The sequence below is a fragment of the Mytilus galloprovincialis genome, chromosome 7, assembly GCF_965363235.1.
Source record: "Mytilus galloprovincialis chromosome 7, xbMytGall1.hap1.1, whole genome shotgun sequence".
Lineage (NCBI taxonomy): Eukaryota > Metazoa > Mollusca > Bivalvia > Mytilida > Mytilidae > Mytilus > Mytilus galloprovincialis.
The window spans coordinates 13024470-13041253 of record NC_134844.1 but is presented as its reverse complement, the minus strand read 5'-3'; the positions used below and the strand labels follow the sequence as shown (position 1 = coordinate 13041253).

Genomic DNA, 16784 nt, shown 5'->3' with positions numbered 1-16784 from the left:
TCGTATTTTTGTTATTTTGTTTGATTGACATTGATAAAATATGTTTTTAGATATTAATTAATTTAACAAGGCTAAATAATCAGGGGCGATTTTAAATTCGCTATTCTTTATATAAACTTTTTATTATGAAGAATAAATTCGAAAATATATGTTAAAGCCTTTAACTCAAAGGGAAGCAACTTCTGTGTGACTCGAGCAGTGACGATGATGCGCCGGTTTTTATCTTGCAGTTTTGTTATCTTTTGTGCTTTCATTCATAATGCCAATGTCCAGAAAATACCAACAATCGGTAATATAAACGGAACACGTGTGACAATAAGATTTAGATATGCATACGATTGAAAATTCAACACTATTGTAAAGGGGACTTTCTCAAACTGGATAAGAGTAAAAACTGTAAAAAGCTCTACCATATGGTTACAAGAGCGCAATTATTCGTAATGCATTTCCATAGGGTACCACTAGTGTTCCGTATTTTTTTTCTAAAAGACTACACAAACTAGGGAAAAACGGGTAGCAGTTCTTGTTACTAGAAATGCCAGTGTTGCATTACAACTAAAAAAATATATAGGGTCATGCGGCTCAAATTGACTTAAAATGCAGTCGAAAAAGATCGTCTACTTTTTTCGCTTAATGAAAAAGGCATATTTTTAATGGGTCCGACGTACAGAAATTTCAGATATTTTCTAAACTTCGTCAATAGTGAATATAATTTTCAGCAATTTTTAAACCCAATTGGACAAGCTTTCGATTAAATATAATTCCAATCCTGTATCAACCAATCAGAAGCTGTATAGGATTCTATTCTGAGTACCATCTTGGGGTAAACAAATAATTGCGCTCTTGTAACCTATACGGTAGTGAAAAAAAATTCCGAAAATTAAGCGCCCGGGCCAAAAGTCGCGCTAGTGTCTATCTAGATAATATCACATCTTCAAAACATTATCTGATCACTCTCTGAATTTTGAGAATTAGTTTTTGCAGGCCAAAAATTGGAACTGATTTTTTCACCAAATAGGGTACTGGTCAAAGAGAAATGAAGATAATGTTAATTTTTCGAAGGTCATCCAGCACTGATCATATTGTCGACAAAACCGTTCTGATATGGAAAAGCTACATTGAATTTTTGAAGAATGGCTTTATATGAAACCATTTCTTGAAAAAACACGTTTTTGAAACAGACTATAGTTTTTCCAAATTTTGAAAATTTAATAATATTACTACTTTGGCAAGAAAAACTATTCTTGGACTACAATATTCAATGCCAAGATTATTTTTTCTACTTTGCAATTTAACTAAATCGTTGGTATTTGCTTAGGGACCCTTTTGGCCAATTTTCACGAAATTAGCCTTTTGCTAGAACAGTAAACTGAGACATGGTCATTATGGTTAAAAGCCAAAATTTACCTTCAAATTCAAGATAAACACATGCTTTTTCCGATAAAAACAGTAGAAAACACAAAAACGTTTTATTCTCTTCATACTTTGTTGACATTCGAGCCCACCCTAGATTTAGATATAGAAATCAATACAAATAGGAAACAGACTATAGTATGAATTCACGTTGATGAAAAATCCATTTGACCCCATTTCTCACTGTTTCACATTTTTTCAGAGCACAAGGACAATTTTTAGTATTTTTCAAAGCCTTATTAAAAAAAAGTGTCATTACTCTATAGGTTACAAGAGCGCAATTATTCGTAATGCATTTTCCATAGTAGTACTAGTGTTCCGTATTTTTTTTCTCAAAGACTACACAAACTAGGGAAAAACGGGTAGCAGTTCCTGTTACTAGAAATGCCAGTGTTGCATTACAACTAAAACTAGAGGCTCTAAAGAGCCTGTGTCGCTCACCTTGGTCTATGTGCATATTAAACAAAGGACACAAATGGATTCATGACAAAATTGTATTTTGGTGATGGTGATGTGTTTGAAGTTCTTACTTTACTGAACGTTCTTGCTTCTTACAATCATATCTATAATGAAGTTTGCCCATTAGTAACAGAGAAAAATATTTGGTAAAAATTTACATAAATTTACCAAATTAATGAAAATTGTTAAAAATTGACTATAAAGGGCAATAACTCCTTAAGGGGTCAATTGACAATTTAGGTCATGTTGACTTATTTGTAGATCTTACTTTGATGAACATTATCGCTGTTTACAGTTTAAATCGCTATATATAGCTATCTATAATAGTATTCAAGATAATAACCAAAAACAGCAAAATTTCTTTAAAAATTACCAATTGGAGGGCAGCAACCCAACAACCGGTTGTCCAATTCATTTGAATATTTCAGGGCAGATATATATTGACCTGATTAACAATTTAACTCCTTGTCAGATTTCCTCTAAATGATTTGGTTTCAGAGTAATAAGCAAAAAACTACATTTTACCCCTGTTCTATATTTTTAGCCGTGGTGGCCATCTTGGTTGGATGGCCAGGTCATCGGACACATTTTTCAAACAAGGTACCTCAAAAATGATTGTGGCCAAGTTTGAATTAATTTGGCCCAGTAGTTTCAGAGGAGAAGATCTTTGTAAAAGATAACTAAGATTTACGAAAAATGGTTGAAAATTGACTATAAAGGGCAATAACTCCTAAAGGGGTCAACTGACCATTTCGGTCATGTTGACTTATTTGTAAATCTTATTTTGATGAACATTATTGCTGTTTACAGTTTATCTCTATCTATAATTATATTCAAGATAATAACCAAAAACAGCAAAATGTCCTCAAAATTACCAATTCAGGAGCAGCAACCCAACAACGGGTTGACCGATTCATCTGAAAATTTCAGGGCAGATAGATCTTGACCTGATAAACATTTTTACCCTGTCAGATTTCCTCTAAATGTTATAAGCCAAAAACTGCATTTTACCCCTATGTTCTATTTTTAGCCGTGACGGCCATCTTGGTTGGTTAACCGGGTCACGCCACACATTTTTAGCTCACCTGACCTGAAAGGTCAAGTGAGCTTTTCTCATCACTTGGCGTCCGTCGTCCGTCGTCTGTCGTCGGTCGTCCGTAAACATTTACAAAAATCTTCTCCTCTGAAACTACTGGGCCAAATTCTACCAAACTTGGCCACAATCATCCTTGGGGTATCTAGTTTAAAAAATGTGTGGCGTGACCCGTCAAACCAACCAAGATGGCCGCCATGGCTAAAAATAGAACATAGGGGTAAAATGCAGTTTTTGGCTTATAACTCAAAAACCAAAGCATTTAGAGCAAATCTGACATGGGGTAAAATTGTTTATCAGGTGAAGATCTATCTGCCCTGAAATTTTCAGACGAATCGGATAACCTGTTGTTGGGTTGCTGCCCCTGAAATGGTTATTTTAAGGAAATTTTGCAGTTTTTGGTTATTATCTTGAATACTATTATAGATAGAGATAAACTGTAAACAGCAATAATGTTCAGCAGAGTAAGACCTACAAATAAGTCAACATGACCAAAATTGCCAGTCGACCCCTTAAGGAGTTATTGCCCTTTATAGTCAATTTTTAACAACTTTTCATCATTTTTTGTAACTTTTCTAAAAATCTTCTTCTCTAAAACTACTTTGCCAAATTTAATCAAACTTGGCGACAATTATCATTGTGGTTTATAGTTTAAAAAATGTGTCCGATGACCCAGCCTACCAAACAAAATGGCCGACATGGTTAAAATTAGAACATAGTGGTAAAATGCAGTTTTTGCTTTATATCTTTGAAACCAAGACATTTAGGGCAAATCTTTCAAGATTTTAATGTCCATCAGAATAAGATATATCCCCTCACAAATTTTCAGTTGAATCGGACAACCTGTTGTTGGGTTGCTGCCCTTAAATTGGTTATTTTAAGAAAATTTTGCAGTTTTTGGTTATTATCTTGAATACTATTATAGATAGAGATAAACTGTAAACAGCAATAATGTTCAGCAAAGTAAGATCTACAAATAAGTCAGCATGATCAAAATTGTTAGAGGACCCCCTAAGGAGTTATTGCCCTTTAGAGTCAATATTAAACAACTTTTCCTCATTTTTGTAACTTGTATAAAAATCTTTTCTAAAACTACTTGGCCAAATTTAACCAAACTTGGCCACAATCATAATACTAGGGTATCTATTTTTAAAAAGAGTGTCTATTGACCCCGCCTACCAACAAAGATGGCCGACATCAGTAAACACATTAACAGGTGAGCGACACAGGCTCTTGAGAGCCTCTAGTTTAAACTAAATACCCCAAAGATGATTGTGGCCAACTTTGGATTAATTTGGCCCATTAGTTTCAGAGGAGAAGATTTTTGTAAAAGATTACTTAGATTTATGAAAAATGGTTAAAAATTGACTATATAAAAGGGCAATAACTCCTAAAGGGGTCAACTGACCATTTCGGTCATGTTGACTTATTTGTAAATCTAACTTTGCCGAACATTATTGCTGTTTACAGTTTATCTCTATCTATAATAATATTCAAGATAATAACCAAAAACAGCAAAATTTCCTCAAAATTACCAATTCAGGGGCAGCAACCCAACAACGGGTTGACCGATTCATCTGAAAATTTCAGGGCAGATAGATCTTGACCTGATAAACATTTTTACCCCATGTCAGATTTGCTCTAAATGCTTTGGTTTTTGAGTTATAAGCCAAAAACTGCATTTTACCCCTATGTTCTATTTTTAGCCGTGACGGCCATCTTGGTTGGTTAATCGGGTCACGCCACACATTTTTTAAACTAGATACCCCAATGATGATTGTGGCCAAGTTTGGTTCAATTTGGCCTAGTAGTTTCAGAGGAGAAGATTTTTGTAAAAGTTAACGATGACGGACGACACTGGTTGCCGGACGCCAAGTGATGAGAAAAGCTCACTTGGCCCTTTGGTCCAGGTGAGCTAAAAATATATAGGGTCATGCGGCTCAAATTGAAAAGCAGATTTCTCTCCCAAAATACTCCCAGTAATTCTCCCATCTGACTTTTTGACCAGTAATTCTCCCATCTGACTTGTTGATTTCAGGTAAAAGTAATAAAAATCAACAAAGCATGGCTCTACGGTCTGAGAGTGACATGTAATTTCAGGTCAACCATTCCTTTTACTTTTCCTATTTCAATTATTTCCTCTAAATTACTCCAAGTTTCTCCCGATTTCCTCCCAAGATTTAGAGAGTGTTGCTGGAGTTTCTTGGTAAGACGCCATGTTTTTACACATTATTTGGAGAATGAGACTCGGTACACTCGGTGTGTACATGTTTATACTGAATTTATCCTCAATGTCACAACTTGCTCACTTTTGAAGTCTGTATATATATAGTGACCAATAGTTGCTAACCTTCTACATTGATTAGTCTCTGGTTAAGATTTTTCTCATTGGCAATCTTTCCACAACATGTTCTTACTTTTAAAAGAGATATATATTTTTGTAGGTATTATTGGAGCAGGAATCAGTGGAACATCAACTGCACATTTTATGAGAGAATTATTTGGTGACGAAGCAAAGATTGATATATATGAGAAAAACAATGTCGGTGGTAGACTAGCAACCGTTTCCATAGGTGACCACGAGTATGAAGTTGGAGGAGCAATCATTCATCCCAAAAATATGTACATGGTTAATTTTACCAAAATTTTAGGTTAGTTCATCAAAAATAATTATTTATTTTGATAATACTTTATATGAACAAAAAAAAAGTAACTTTTTGGAAAAAGATAGTTTCCTTTGAACATTGTAAATGAAATATAAGTCTGACCATATTTTTATTTTGTCTCAATAAATACATGAAATATGCAGGTTGGATAGCATTTCTTGACATTTTCAAAAAAAAATTTCATCTACATTATAGCATACCTAAGATTTGTTTTCAACATGCCTATTTATGTTATTGTATAGGTCTTGACCAGAGATCACATGCTGGAGGTACATTAGGGATATGGAATGGAGAGGAGGTGGTTGTCAAGACCAGTAAATACAAGGTCGTTGCCATGGCACAGTTACTATGGAGATATGGAATGGATATATATAATATACAAAACTGGGTACAGACTGAATTGATGAATGACTTTATGAAGTAAGATTCACATACAGAAAGATCTAATTTCAACTGAAAATCTAAAGAGGATTGTTTGCATTATCACATCCATAGCAAGTGGACATTCAAAAGCAATTAAACAACTTGCCTTCATATTTTGTTTGCATTGGAGCTTTGGAGGCCTTCAGTTGCATAGACATAACAAACCACAAAAATCTTAACTTTGTGTACAAATTTTACATTATACTTTAGGTAGCAATACACAGTTAGAAGTTTAGTTTCGCATTATGGCCCCTGTGAATTTTTTAAATATGAAAGTTTTTGTACAATAAAATTGATTTTTAGATAATTGAAGAATAATATAGCCTTCTTAGTGTGTTTATATGAATATTTAGATTGTTTTTAACATGTTTTATAGGCCATTTATATGATTGACAGTCCGTATTTTCCTATCCGTACCGTCCATAGGTCCATAAATTATGGTAGTGTTTATCAACAAAGATTTTGCGCTCGATCTTTTCAATTAAATTTTATGGAAAAACGAGCAGGAAGGCATATGATTTTTTTTGAACCACTTGATAGATATAAACCTATGGATTCAGGAAAGGTATTACTTTAACTGATTGAAATTTTCCTTTAGACCAAATTTTGGAGACTTTTGTGACATGTTCACCCCCCTTTTTTGCTATATTTTGTATCTAAGAAATGCTGATTGTTGCCATGGTTACACCCAAAAGGGATTATATTTCACCCTTATGACCATTAGAAATCAAATCTATGGAAGATTCTCTTTCTAAAAGTATATACATGCATAACACACATATAAAGCCTTCTTTGTTAGACAGGAGGGGGAAGAGGGTGTTTAAAAATTATGAGCGTCAATTTTAAGTTTTTTTCCTAACTGTGTATTGCTACCTTAATATGGAAATGTCTTATTTTATCCATTCATTTCATTGGACATGAACATGATAAAGAAAGAATTATATAGGTGAAGATCATAACAGAGTAATTATACCATTTCATTACAAATTGTAGGAACCGTACATGTACCAGTAAATAAAACACACAAAAAAAAGTTGTGCTTCTACAGTATTTCAGGAGCAGCCTTTTTTGGTGCCTATTATCTCCAATTGATTACTTAAGATGTTGCAGTTTAAACAGAAGATGATGTTTAAAAGTGGGAATAAGCTTCATGAAAGTGCAATCATACAGAAGTTTCAGAGTAATTCAAATTGTAGCAAAAATATTTATCAACTTTTGGTATTGGTAGTTTGAACTATAATTTCATATATTGTATGCTTAATCAAGATAAGAACTTAAATAAGGGATCTTAATATTCTTATGTCTTTACCAGTTTACGGACCATCACATTAGAAGAAGAAGATAATATTTAATGCCACTCAAAAAGAGTTGGATTAAGTCCTTTGATAATTATATAAGAGTTTAAAATGCTGTCCTTTGTGTACATTTTCCTTGCATAAGAATGGCAGTCCTTTAACTCTTCAATCAGATGTGACCTGAAATTAAATTTATAACATTTTAGAAGTAGGGGAGATAACTTCAAATTTAATACTAAACTGTATGTTGACCTTGACACCAATTAGAGTATATGCTTACACTTTTTAAAATCAAATCTTTATATTTCAGAATTTATGACATACAGGCAGGTGGGCATGCCTATACCTCTGTTACAGATTTACTGGCAGCCATGAATCCAAAGTTTGTTGATTATCTGTCTATCACCATCAAAGATCTCATGAAAAAAGAAGGTTACTCTGACAAGTTTATCAATGAAATGGTAATGGGTGCCCTGAGGACTAATTATGGACAGACCACAGACGTACCAGCATTTGTTGGTAAATATATAGTATTTCTGAGCTACTAAATTATAACAGTACTGTCCTACCATTTACTCGATTATATCTGAATGGCTTTTCAAAGAGTAGAACAACTCCCATATAATTGATGATCACATGACAAATGTCTTTATTACAAATACAAACAAATTTATCAGTCTTATTAGAGAATTGCAATGTAATTTATACTTAATATTTACTAACACAAGTATCAGGTATATAATTATGTCTTTGCATTGGGATATTTCAAATTGGATTATCTCCCATTTATCATGTTTATCACAATAAATCTCAATTCAAAATGTCTCAACATAACAAGATATATGTATGTGTCACAAATGTGGAATTCTCTATAACATGTATAAGAAAATGAATGATCATTGTCAATCATACCACATCTTCTTTTTTATGATCACCTTTAATAAATCATTTAAAAACCTTCAAGATTTCAGTTTATGCAATATTATATAGATATAAGAAGATCTGGTACGAGTGTCAATGAGACAGCTCTCCATCCAATTCACAATTTATAAATGAAAACCATTATAGGTCTTCAACACAAGGCCTTGCATGTCTAATTTTATTCATAAGAAAAGTTTACCTACAAATGACTTCTACCTTAAATTATACCAGGTTAACACCACTGGTCATTTGAGTTGTTGTTTTCTTTATCTCAATGTTTTCTTTATAATCCAGGAGTTGTGTCTATGGCTGGTGTTGACGATGGACTCTGGTCAGTTAAAGGTGGAAACAAAAAGGTACCAGAACTTTTGGTCAAACATGCCAAAGCTAATGTTATAGAAGGTGAAGTAAAAGTTGTCAGATTGGTTGAGGAAGATCCACCATTGTATGAAATTGATTACAAATGTAAAAATTGTGCTTCTGCGAATGAAATAAAAACTCGTGAATATGATATCTTAGTAGTAGCTAAACCGTTACATCCTGATATAAACTCTATCAAGTTTGAAGGATTCACAACAGAGATTAAAAACTTTCCACACAAATATCATGTACTGACAACTACCATGATTAAAGGTAGTCCAAATGCTACATACTTTGGTTTGAATTCTCCCGATGACTTTCCTACGGAATTACTGACAGGAAGTGATAAAATTCATTTTAATTCAATTGGTAAACAAAAATCTGTTAATGATGTAGATGGTACTTCTGTGTATAAAGTTTTTACCAATACACCTCTGGATAAAGAGAAAGTTAAGACTTATTTTAATAGTGAAGACGATTTACGTATGGTATTTTGGCGATCTTATCCAGAATATGATTTTAAAGCAGACAGTTTACCTCCCTTTGTATTACATGATAAGATATATTATGTTAATGCTATAGAACTAGCGGCATCAGCGATGGAAATGAGTGTCCTCTCTGCCAAAAATGTGGCCTTACTAGCACACCACCATTGGACTGGTAACCTAGATAAAATAGACGAACCTTTTGATATTAAAGGAGCTGCAGATAAAACAGAGTTATAGGAAACTATTAATGATACTCATTTAGTCATTTATTAATCTTTCCAATCAATCATATGCATTAAGTCATTAGATAGACTTTTTTACAATCTGATTAAATATTATTTCTTATTCTTTGATTATCATGATTATTTGGAGAGAAAAGTCTTTAAAAACAATTATCAATGAATGGCTTACAAGTATGTGACACACTCTGTTCTAATTTCTGTTCTGATCAATTTTATATCAACCAATGAAATGTGTAGCTGCTTCCATACTTTTGAAGATGTGTGTCATTACAACAAAACCAGAGGATCCTGAAAGGAAGTTCAAACAGAAAGTATAATGGAGTGTTTTCAAATTCTTGTAAGCAAAGCATTGACAACGATCTTAAATAATCTTTGTTATATATTGGATATCATGCATAAAATTTGTGACATCTTTGTAAGATGTTATAGACATGGGATATCATTCATATTAATAAGATAAGGAGATCAGTACATCGTTAGTTAAGATGAAATTTAATAACATTTTTTTTCATTTTTAGCCATGGCATTGTCAGTTTCCTTCTGGTATCTTTCGCCCCTCTCTTAATACAATGTATCTATCTATTATGTCTATTGTTATATTACTCTGTTAAAATTGCACCCTATTGATATACATTGTATTTGACATTCCAAAAAAGTGACCCATTCTCTCTATACCTTATAATTAGTATAGAAATAGACCCCCTCTGAAAACAATAGTTTAATTTTTATATGAATCATTCCATGTTCTTAAAATTGTTAATTATTAAAAGTCAATGAATTAAATAAACATAATAAACAAGCTCCATTACTTTTATAATGAAGATTTTGATGTTTGTTACATACATTGACATTGACTAAGCTTTTAGATAGATAATTTTTTGATTGGGACCTTTTTTTAAAATTTAGTTTGTATATGACAGTGCAAGTGTGTGTTTGTAGATTACAAATGGTAGACAGTTGGTACTTATGTGTTCATAATTGTTTTTGTAAAATTTGGTATTTTTATGTAGTTATGATGTAAACTACAAGTCTGTCAGCCTACCCAATTTTTAGCCAAAAGTATATATATGGCTGTCTGAAAAATTACAAACCATTATTATGTGTGGGTACAATCTAACATATAAATTGTGAAATATAAGATTTAAGAATTTTGCATCTTAATGATATCAACTTACATGACTTATGAGTTTGAATGTCCGTTTGATATTTTTGGTCTATATTTCAAACTTGACAAGGAGTTTAACCTCCTTTTAAGGATATTATTGGTACTGGGGTTTTATTTTTTTATTTTTTTTATTTTTATTTATGCCTATTGTACTTTTTTTGTTGTTGTTTAATTTTTAACTTATTTTGCCTTAAACATGGGTTGCTGGTTTTTAAAAAGTGCTCCAACACTACTTTCAGATGAATGCAATTATTCTTTGACAAGGCTATAAAAAATCACAAAAGCCAACAAGAATAACAAAATGATAAAATAACAATATCCTATCAGAGAATGCTCACAGTTCCAAAAAGCTAGAACAAAGTACTTAAACCTGCTCATATGAAATCATACCGTCCTACACTTCATACTTCATTTGTCCCAATTTCTTGTTTTACTTGATACAATTAAGTGAGTTGAATGCAGTTTCTCTTTTGAAAGAAAATAAGCAATGTGTTGACATTTTTCATTTTTTATTTTGTTAGATCAGTAGAGTTATTCATGTAATCTGATGTACAGTAGTTGTCGTTTGTTTATGTAATTTATACGTGTTTCTCTTTTCTTGTTTTTTATATAGATTAGACGGTTGGTTTTCCCGTTTGAATGGTTTTACACTAGTAATTTTGGGTCCCTTCATAGCTTTTTGTTTGGTGTGAGCAAAGTCTCTGTGTTGAAGGCCGTACATTGACCTATAATGGTTTACTTTTTTAAATCGATATTTGGATGGAGAGTTGTCTCATTGGCACTCGCACATCATCTTCCTATTTCTATATGTGAGCTAGAAATTTGAAAAATGATTTGAACAATTTCCTATTTTTATCAATATTACTATCTTTAAAATATTTTAGTTTTTCAGAGCAGTTGAAAATTAATATGATTTCTAGTTACATGTAGCATGTGTATATTTTTCAAGTTTTTGTTGGGCTAAACAAACATTCATTCTTGAGTTGAAAGTTGTGTTGTTTTTTTTTGTTTTTTTTTTGCTTAGTTTATATTGAGGCTTTTTGCATCTTTGAAATTTAAGTAGGATAATTGAAAGAATTCTGAATAGTGTATTCTAAATTGCATTGAAATTTGAAAATAGTTTTATACCCTTAAATTATTTGTTTCAGTTCTCTCGGGACATTATTATCATACAACATCTGATAAATTTTGAAAGGCTTTTTGTGTTGAAATTGAGTGCAATACTAATGAAATATATCGACTATTTTAGTCCATATCAGAATTTAAACTTAATTCTATGTAAAATGAATGTAATTAAGTGAAATTGTTTTGTTTTCATTGACTGTGCAATAGGTATATATGATAAGCAGGCATGTCAGTTTCATATATGATCATTACCGTAATTTCAGAAATTATTGTGTGCATTTATTATTGAGAGTTTGTCATTTTAGACTAAAATGCAATTTTGATTTTTGCAATATTGAAAAAAATCCTGTTTAATTCATATTAAAAATTTCAAAATGAGAGTTTAAGTTATTGCGATTATAACTCTTTCACATTTTTCCCAATAATAAAAACATCGCAATAATTTCTGAATTTACAGTATTTGTTGATAGAAAGCAGAGATTGTTTTGAATAAGCATTTTTAATTTTGCATATTTAATCATTGATCATGCTCGATTATTTCAAATAATTGTTTATTAGGCTATAAATTTCATCAAATTATATGTTTTAATTATATATATGCCCTTGGAGTACAATCATAAAGATAATGCTTTAGAAATTACACATATAAACTGAATAGTATTAAGAAAAAAGAAAGAATATGTTGTATCAATTCATGACACAAAACCCATATCCACACAAGAAAAATACAAAATACAAAATACAAACAAATTGTGCTTTTATTGCAATTCACAGTGAGGCCTTTCATATACAGCAAACTCTCACCAAACTGTAAATACGAAACGGCCCTAGTAACCAATCTGAGCATAATCTTTCCTGAAAAGTTTGAGAAATTCAACAAAGTCTTATTATTGTTTTGAAAATTGAAACCACCATGGCCAAAAGAAAGAGACAAAACAATTAACAGAAAGTAATGAACATTAATTTGGGGAATGCCAAAATGAAGTGCTGCATCTTTCTTGTACTTGTAATTTTGTATTTTATCATATTGTTTCTTTTCTGCTTGATGTCTTCTTTGATCTGTGTCTATGATGAAATGAGTTATCAAAGATTGTACACCTAAAAAAATTTGGTTTCATTTATTTTTAATCTTTGGTTTCTAAAGTGTTTTGTCTTTTTCTTTTGGTCATTGTGGGTGTTTTTTTTTGTATTCCTTCGACTCAAGTTAGCTTGCTTGGTATTTTTTATTTAGATTTGATGCGATTTTTAATCTTCACAAAATCAGATTCAAATTAAACATCGGAATTTGATGTTGAGAAAGGCACATTGATTAGCTTATTTTTAAAACACAATTAATGGCAATATATATTACTCTATTTTGGTAAAAGTCTTCAAATGGCAGATTCTGTATGACTCTTGACTATCATCATATTTGACTGTACAAAGCAGACTCCTCATGAAAGTTGGTGCTGATTATCAATATTAGGAGAGGATGAAACTCTTAGGTCGTGAATATCACAGGTCTAGTTAGTTGCCAGAAAGCGTTTATTTCCTTAGGTAATTTATAACCTAATCATACTTTATACACATATAGATAGAAGATAATCACTGCAATGTGTCCAATGTTTCTGATAGCTAAGACATCTTAACATGGCTACATCCTTCCATATCTAGGTGCATAGTTTCATGTCACCTAGTTTTCAATTCGAAGTTCAGAGTCAATCTGACGTCTAAGACTATGATGAGTTTATTTATAACCACTGGTTCGATTTCACGTCTGTTGATGTTTCCTCTCCGAGGGTATCATGCAAGAAATCAACGGCTACACCTCTGTGTTGACATGAACTATCATAGATATGGACATAATTATAAATTAACTACTAGTATTTGAAAACTTGTGACTGTTACTAATTATAAGGAGCATCCATCCCAGGAATAAATGAACACCTTCGGGGTTCTCAATGTTCATTAACTTCATGTCCTTATTTTTATTATGCCCCATTTATGGGCATTATGTTTTCTGGTCTGTGCGTTCGTTCGTTCGTCCGTCCGTCTGTTCGTTCGTCCGTCTGTCCCGCTTCAGGTTAAAGTTTTTGGTCGAGGTAGTTTTTGATGAAGTTGAAGTCTAATCAACTTGAAACTTAGTACATATGTTCTGTATGATATGATCGTTCTAATTTTAATTCCAAATTAGAGATTTAACCCCATTTTCACGGTCCACTGAACATAGAAAATGATAGTGCGGATGGGGCATCCGTGTACTGGGGACACATTCTTGTTTATTTTTGGCCTTTTGTAGCTTTTTATTCGAGCTTCTTATGAGGTTAAATATCCCTTTGGTATAGCTCGACTCCCTTTCACCAAAAAGGTCGCAATCTTTTTGTACAAGATAAGATTCGTGTCTTATTTGACATTTCTTGTCAAAAAGAGGAAGGAATTATATCAAGATTATGTTCAAGTTTAAAGGTCATCCATATCTTAAACCTCGAGTCTTAAACATATCATTTTCCTAAGGGACGTAAACAGTGCAGCTCAATATCTTTTACACAAATTATATGTCACTTCGGCATAATAATCGTTCTATAATTAATACCTTACAACTGTACTATATGGGGTATGGATGCATTATGGAAAATTCTTCCTTTGGAAATCGATCTTTGTTTCCTTATTTTATTCTTTGATAGCATTGATTTATGTTAGCATAACAAATCAGAAATAAAATAAATCCTCAACAATCGTATGAAATAGTAAAATAACAAAATACCGAACTCCGAGCTAACTTACTTTGAGCCAGGATCCACATATGTTTTGTCCTTTGTATAAGAATACGTATAGCGAAGTTCAATATCCAGAAGTAACTAGTCCTTTTCTATATATCAGCCATCAGTCACACTGGTAAGCATTTGAAAGGTATGCAAGATATGATACATTTAAGTATGAACATCACTTTTTCCTTTTTTTGCCCTTAATGCTCTTTTAATTTGTATTTGTTTTGGCTTTCTTACTATTTTGGTCTGAGTGTCACTGATGAGTCTTGTGTCGACGAAATCTGGCGTTTCCAGCCTGGTACCTTTTATAACTATTTACACCACTTGGTCGATGCCACTGCTGGTGGATGTTTCGTCCCGAGGGTATCACCAGCACAGTCGTTAGCCCTTCGGTATTGGCATGAATATCAATTATATTGTGTCATTTTTATACATTTACTGTTTGCAAAAGTATGAATTATTTGAAATTCTAACGACTTCCTTATCCCAGGCATAAATTAACCTAATATCCGTATAAAAAGTTTTTTAAATTTTTTGTCCTCAATGCTCTTCAACTTTGTATTAGTTGTGGCTTTCAAACTATTTGATCTGAGTGTCACTGATTAGTCTTATGAAGACGAAACGCGCATCTGGTGTATCCAATTATAAGCCTTGTAACTTTGATATCTATTAGTCATGAGTTACTAGGTAATGATAAAAGATATGTCAACCCTGCAAGTCAAATTATTATGACTCTGATTTGACCAGTATTTGCTATTATGAATAATTGCAGAAGGCTCATTAGAGAAGTAGTATAACTTAACCCAAACGGGGAAAACTATTCTAGGACTTCCCTATCATGGCGCGAGAATTATTACAATATGCTATTTCTTCCAAAAGGTTGCATCGCGAGTACAGTATATATCATATAGTTACTAACTTACTTTAGTGAATGGTTACAACAACTGGTCGACTACACTGCATGTGATGGTATTTATACAGAGGTTATAACCAGGCTGGTAGTCAGTACTTTTGTGTTTCATGAAATCTCATTTATATGTTCTTTTTCTGTAAATTTTCTGTTAGTAAAATATTGAATTTTTCGAAACACTTACAAAAGGTATCGGCTATTCTACCACACGTATAGTTTGCCTTAGGCGCATTTTGCACAACTTGTGAGACATTTTATATTTGAATGTTTGGTAACAATGTATTTGTTTGCCAATCGACTGTTGTTGATTCCAGTTTGACTTATGAGTTCAAATTATACAAACAAAGTGCATGTTTGGTGTTCAAAAAATATGCCTGGTATTTTTAATGAGATTTAACTATTACATACATGGTATAAGAATGCTTTTATAGTTGCATAATTGCCATCCGACAAAAGTATGTTAAAACAATTTTTTACAAAAGAAATGCCTGTACAAAGTCAGAAATATAACAGTTGTTATTCATTCGCTTAATGTGTTTGAGATTTTGATTTTGCCATTTGATTAGTACTTTTCTTTTGGGGTTTTCCTCGGAGTTCAGTATTTTTGTGATTTTACTTTTTAATAGTAAATTTCTGGTTACCTTATTTCATGATTCATCGCCATACATCTACATACGTTGTACCTTCGTATTTGATTCTTAAAAGTATCAAATGACATACACTCAAATAGAAAACTTGGTATAGATTTGATTTGTTTTAGGGAAAAAAATAACATCCACCAAAATAAAGTCACACGATATCAATGTCATCTTTACTGACTTCTCTTAAAGGAGTAGGTCCGGTAAGGGCCGATTTTGGCCTCAAATTTCAGGTTCATCTAATGAAAGTTTTTGGACACTTTTTAAACACTAAAGTGTCTATTTCAATTGATTCGATTTGTTTATGCGAAAGATTTTAACTGATTTAGTCATTAAAAATGCTCTGATTCAAGCTTAAATGTGAAAAATCTATCAAATATGCCAAAAAAAGTCACTTTTCAGATAGTTTTCGTCAAAAATGAAAGTGGCTTCATCCGTGTTCATCCTCAACCTTCATATATGTTTTGTATTATTATTAAATACAACTTACATTTCAATATTATGAATGAACACGAATGCGGCCACTTTCATTTTAGACGAAAACCGTCTAAAAATTAACCAAAATGCTAAAATTTTGAAGATTTCAGTAATTTAGCATGACTTAATGATGCTAGAACGCGATATTTGTTCATTGTATTGTCGAAAACCGCTCATAGTTATGTAGCAGAAGCATTTTACTTTCCAAAATATAGCTGAAAGATTACATTTTCACAATTTTCTAAAACTGCTATATTTTGGGGCCAAAAAGGGCTCTTACTGAACCTACTCCTTTAAGATCCGAACTTTATAATGTTTAGCCTGCTAGTCAGGAAATATAACGAGTTGTATTAAAAATGCCT

The 16784-nt window shown here is 32.2% G+C and overlaps 1 protein-coding gene across 1 annotated transcript; it reads left to right on the top strand.

Annotated features, from left to right (window-relative positions):
• The first annotated feature begins 170 nt into the window (after positions 1 to 170).
• LOC143082341 (prenylcysteine oxidase 1-like) lies at positions 171 to 10653 on the top strand. The gene is made up of 5 exons (XM_076257985.1): positions 171 to 289; positions 5410 to 5616; positions 5874 to 6051; positions 7660 to 7868; positions 8565 to 10653. Exons 1-5 carry the CDS (start codon positions 205 to 207, stop codon positions 9353 to 9355), a joined length of 1470 nt encoding a protein of 489 aa, XP_076114100.1. The 5' UTR covers positions 171 to 204; the 3' UTR covers positions 9356 to 10653.
• Positions 10654 to 16784: the final 6131 nt, after the last annotated feature.

Coding starts and splice junctions, on each gene's coding strand:
- LOC143082341 (XM_076257985.1), top strand. CDS start 205: ATGATGCGCCGGTTTTTATCTTGCAGTTTTGTTATCTTTTGTGCTTTC. Junction 6,052..7,659: donor TTGATGAATGACTTTATGAA/GTAAGATTCACA, acceptor TTTATATTTCAG/AATTTATGACATACAGGCAG. Junction 7,869..8,564: donor AGACGTACCAGCATTTGTTG/GTAAATATATAG, acceptor TTTATAATCCAG/GAGTTGTGTCTATGGCTGGT.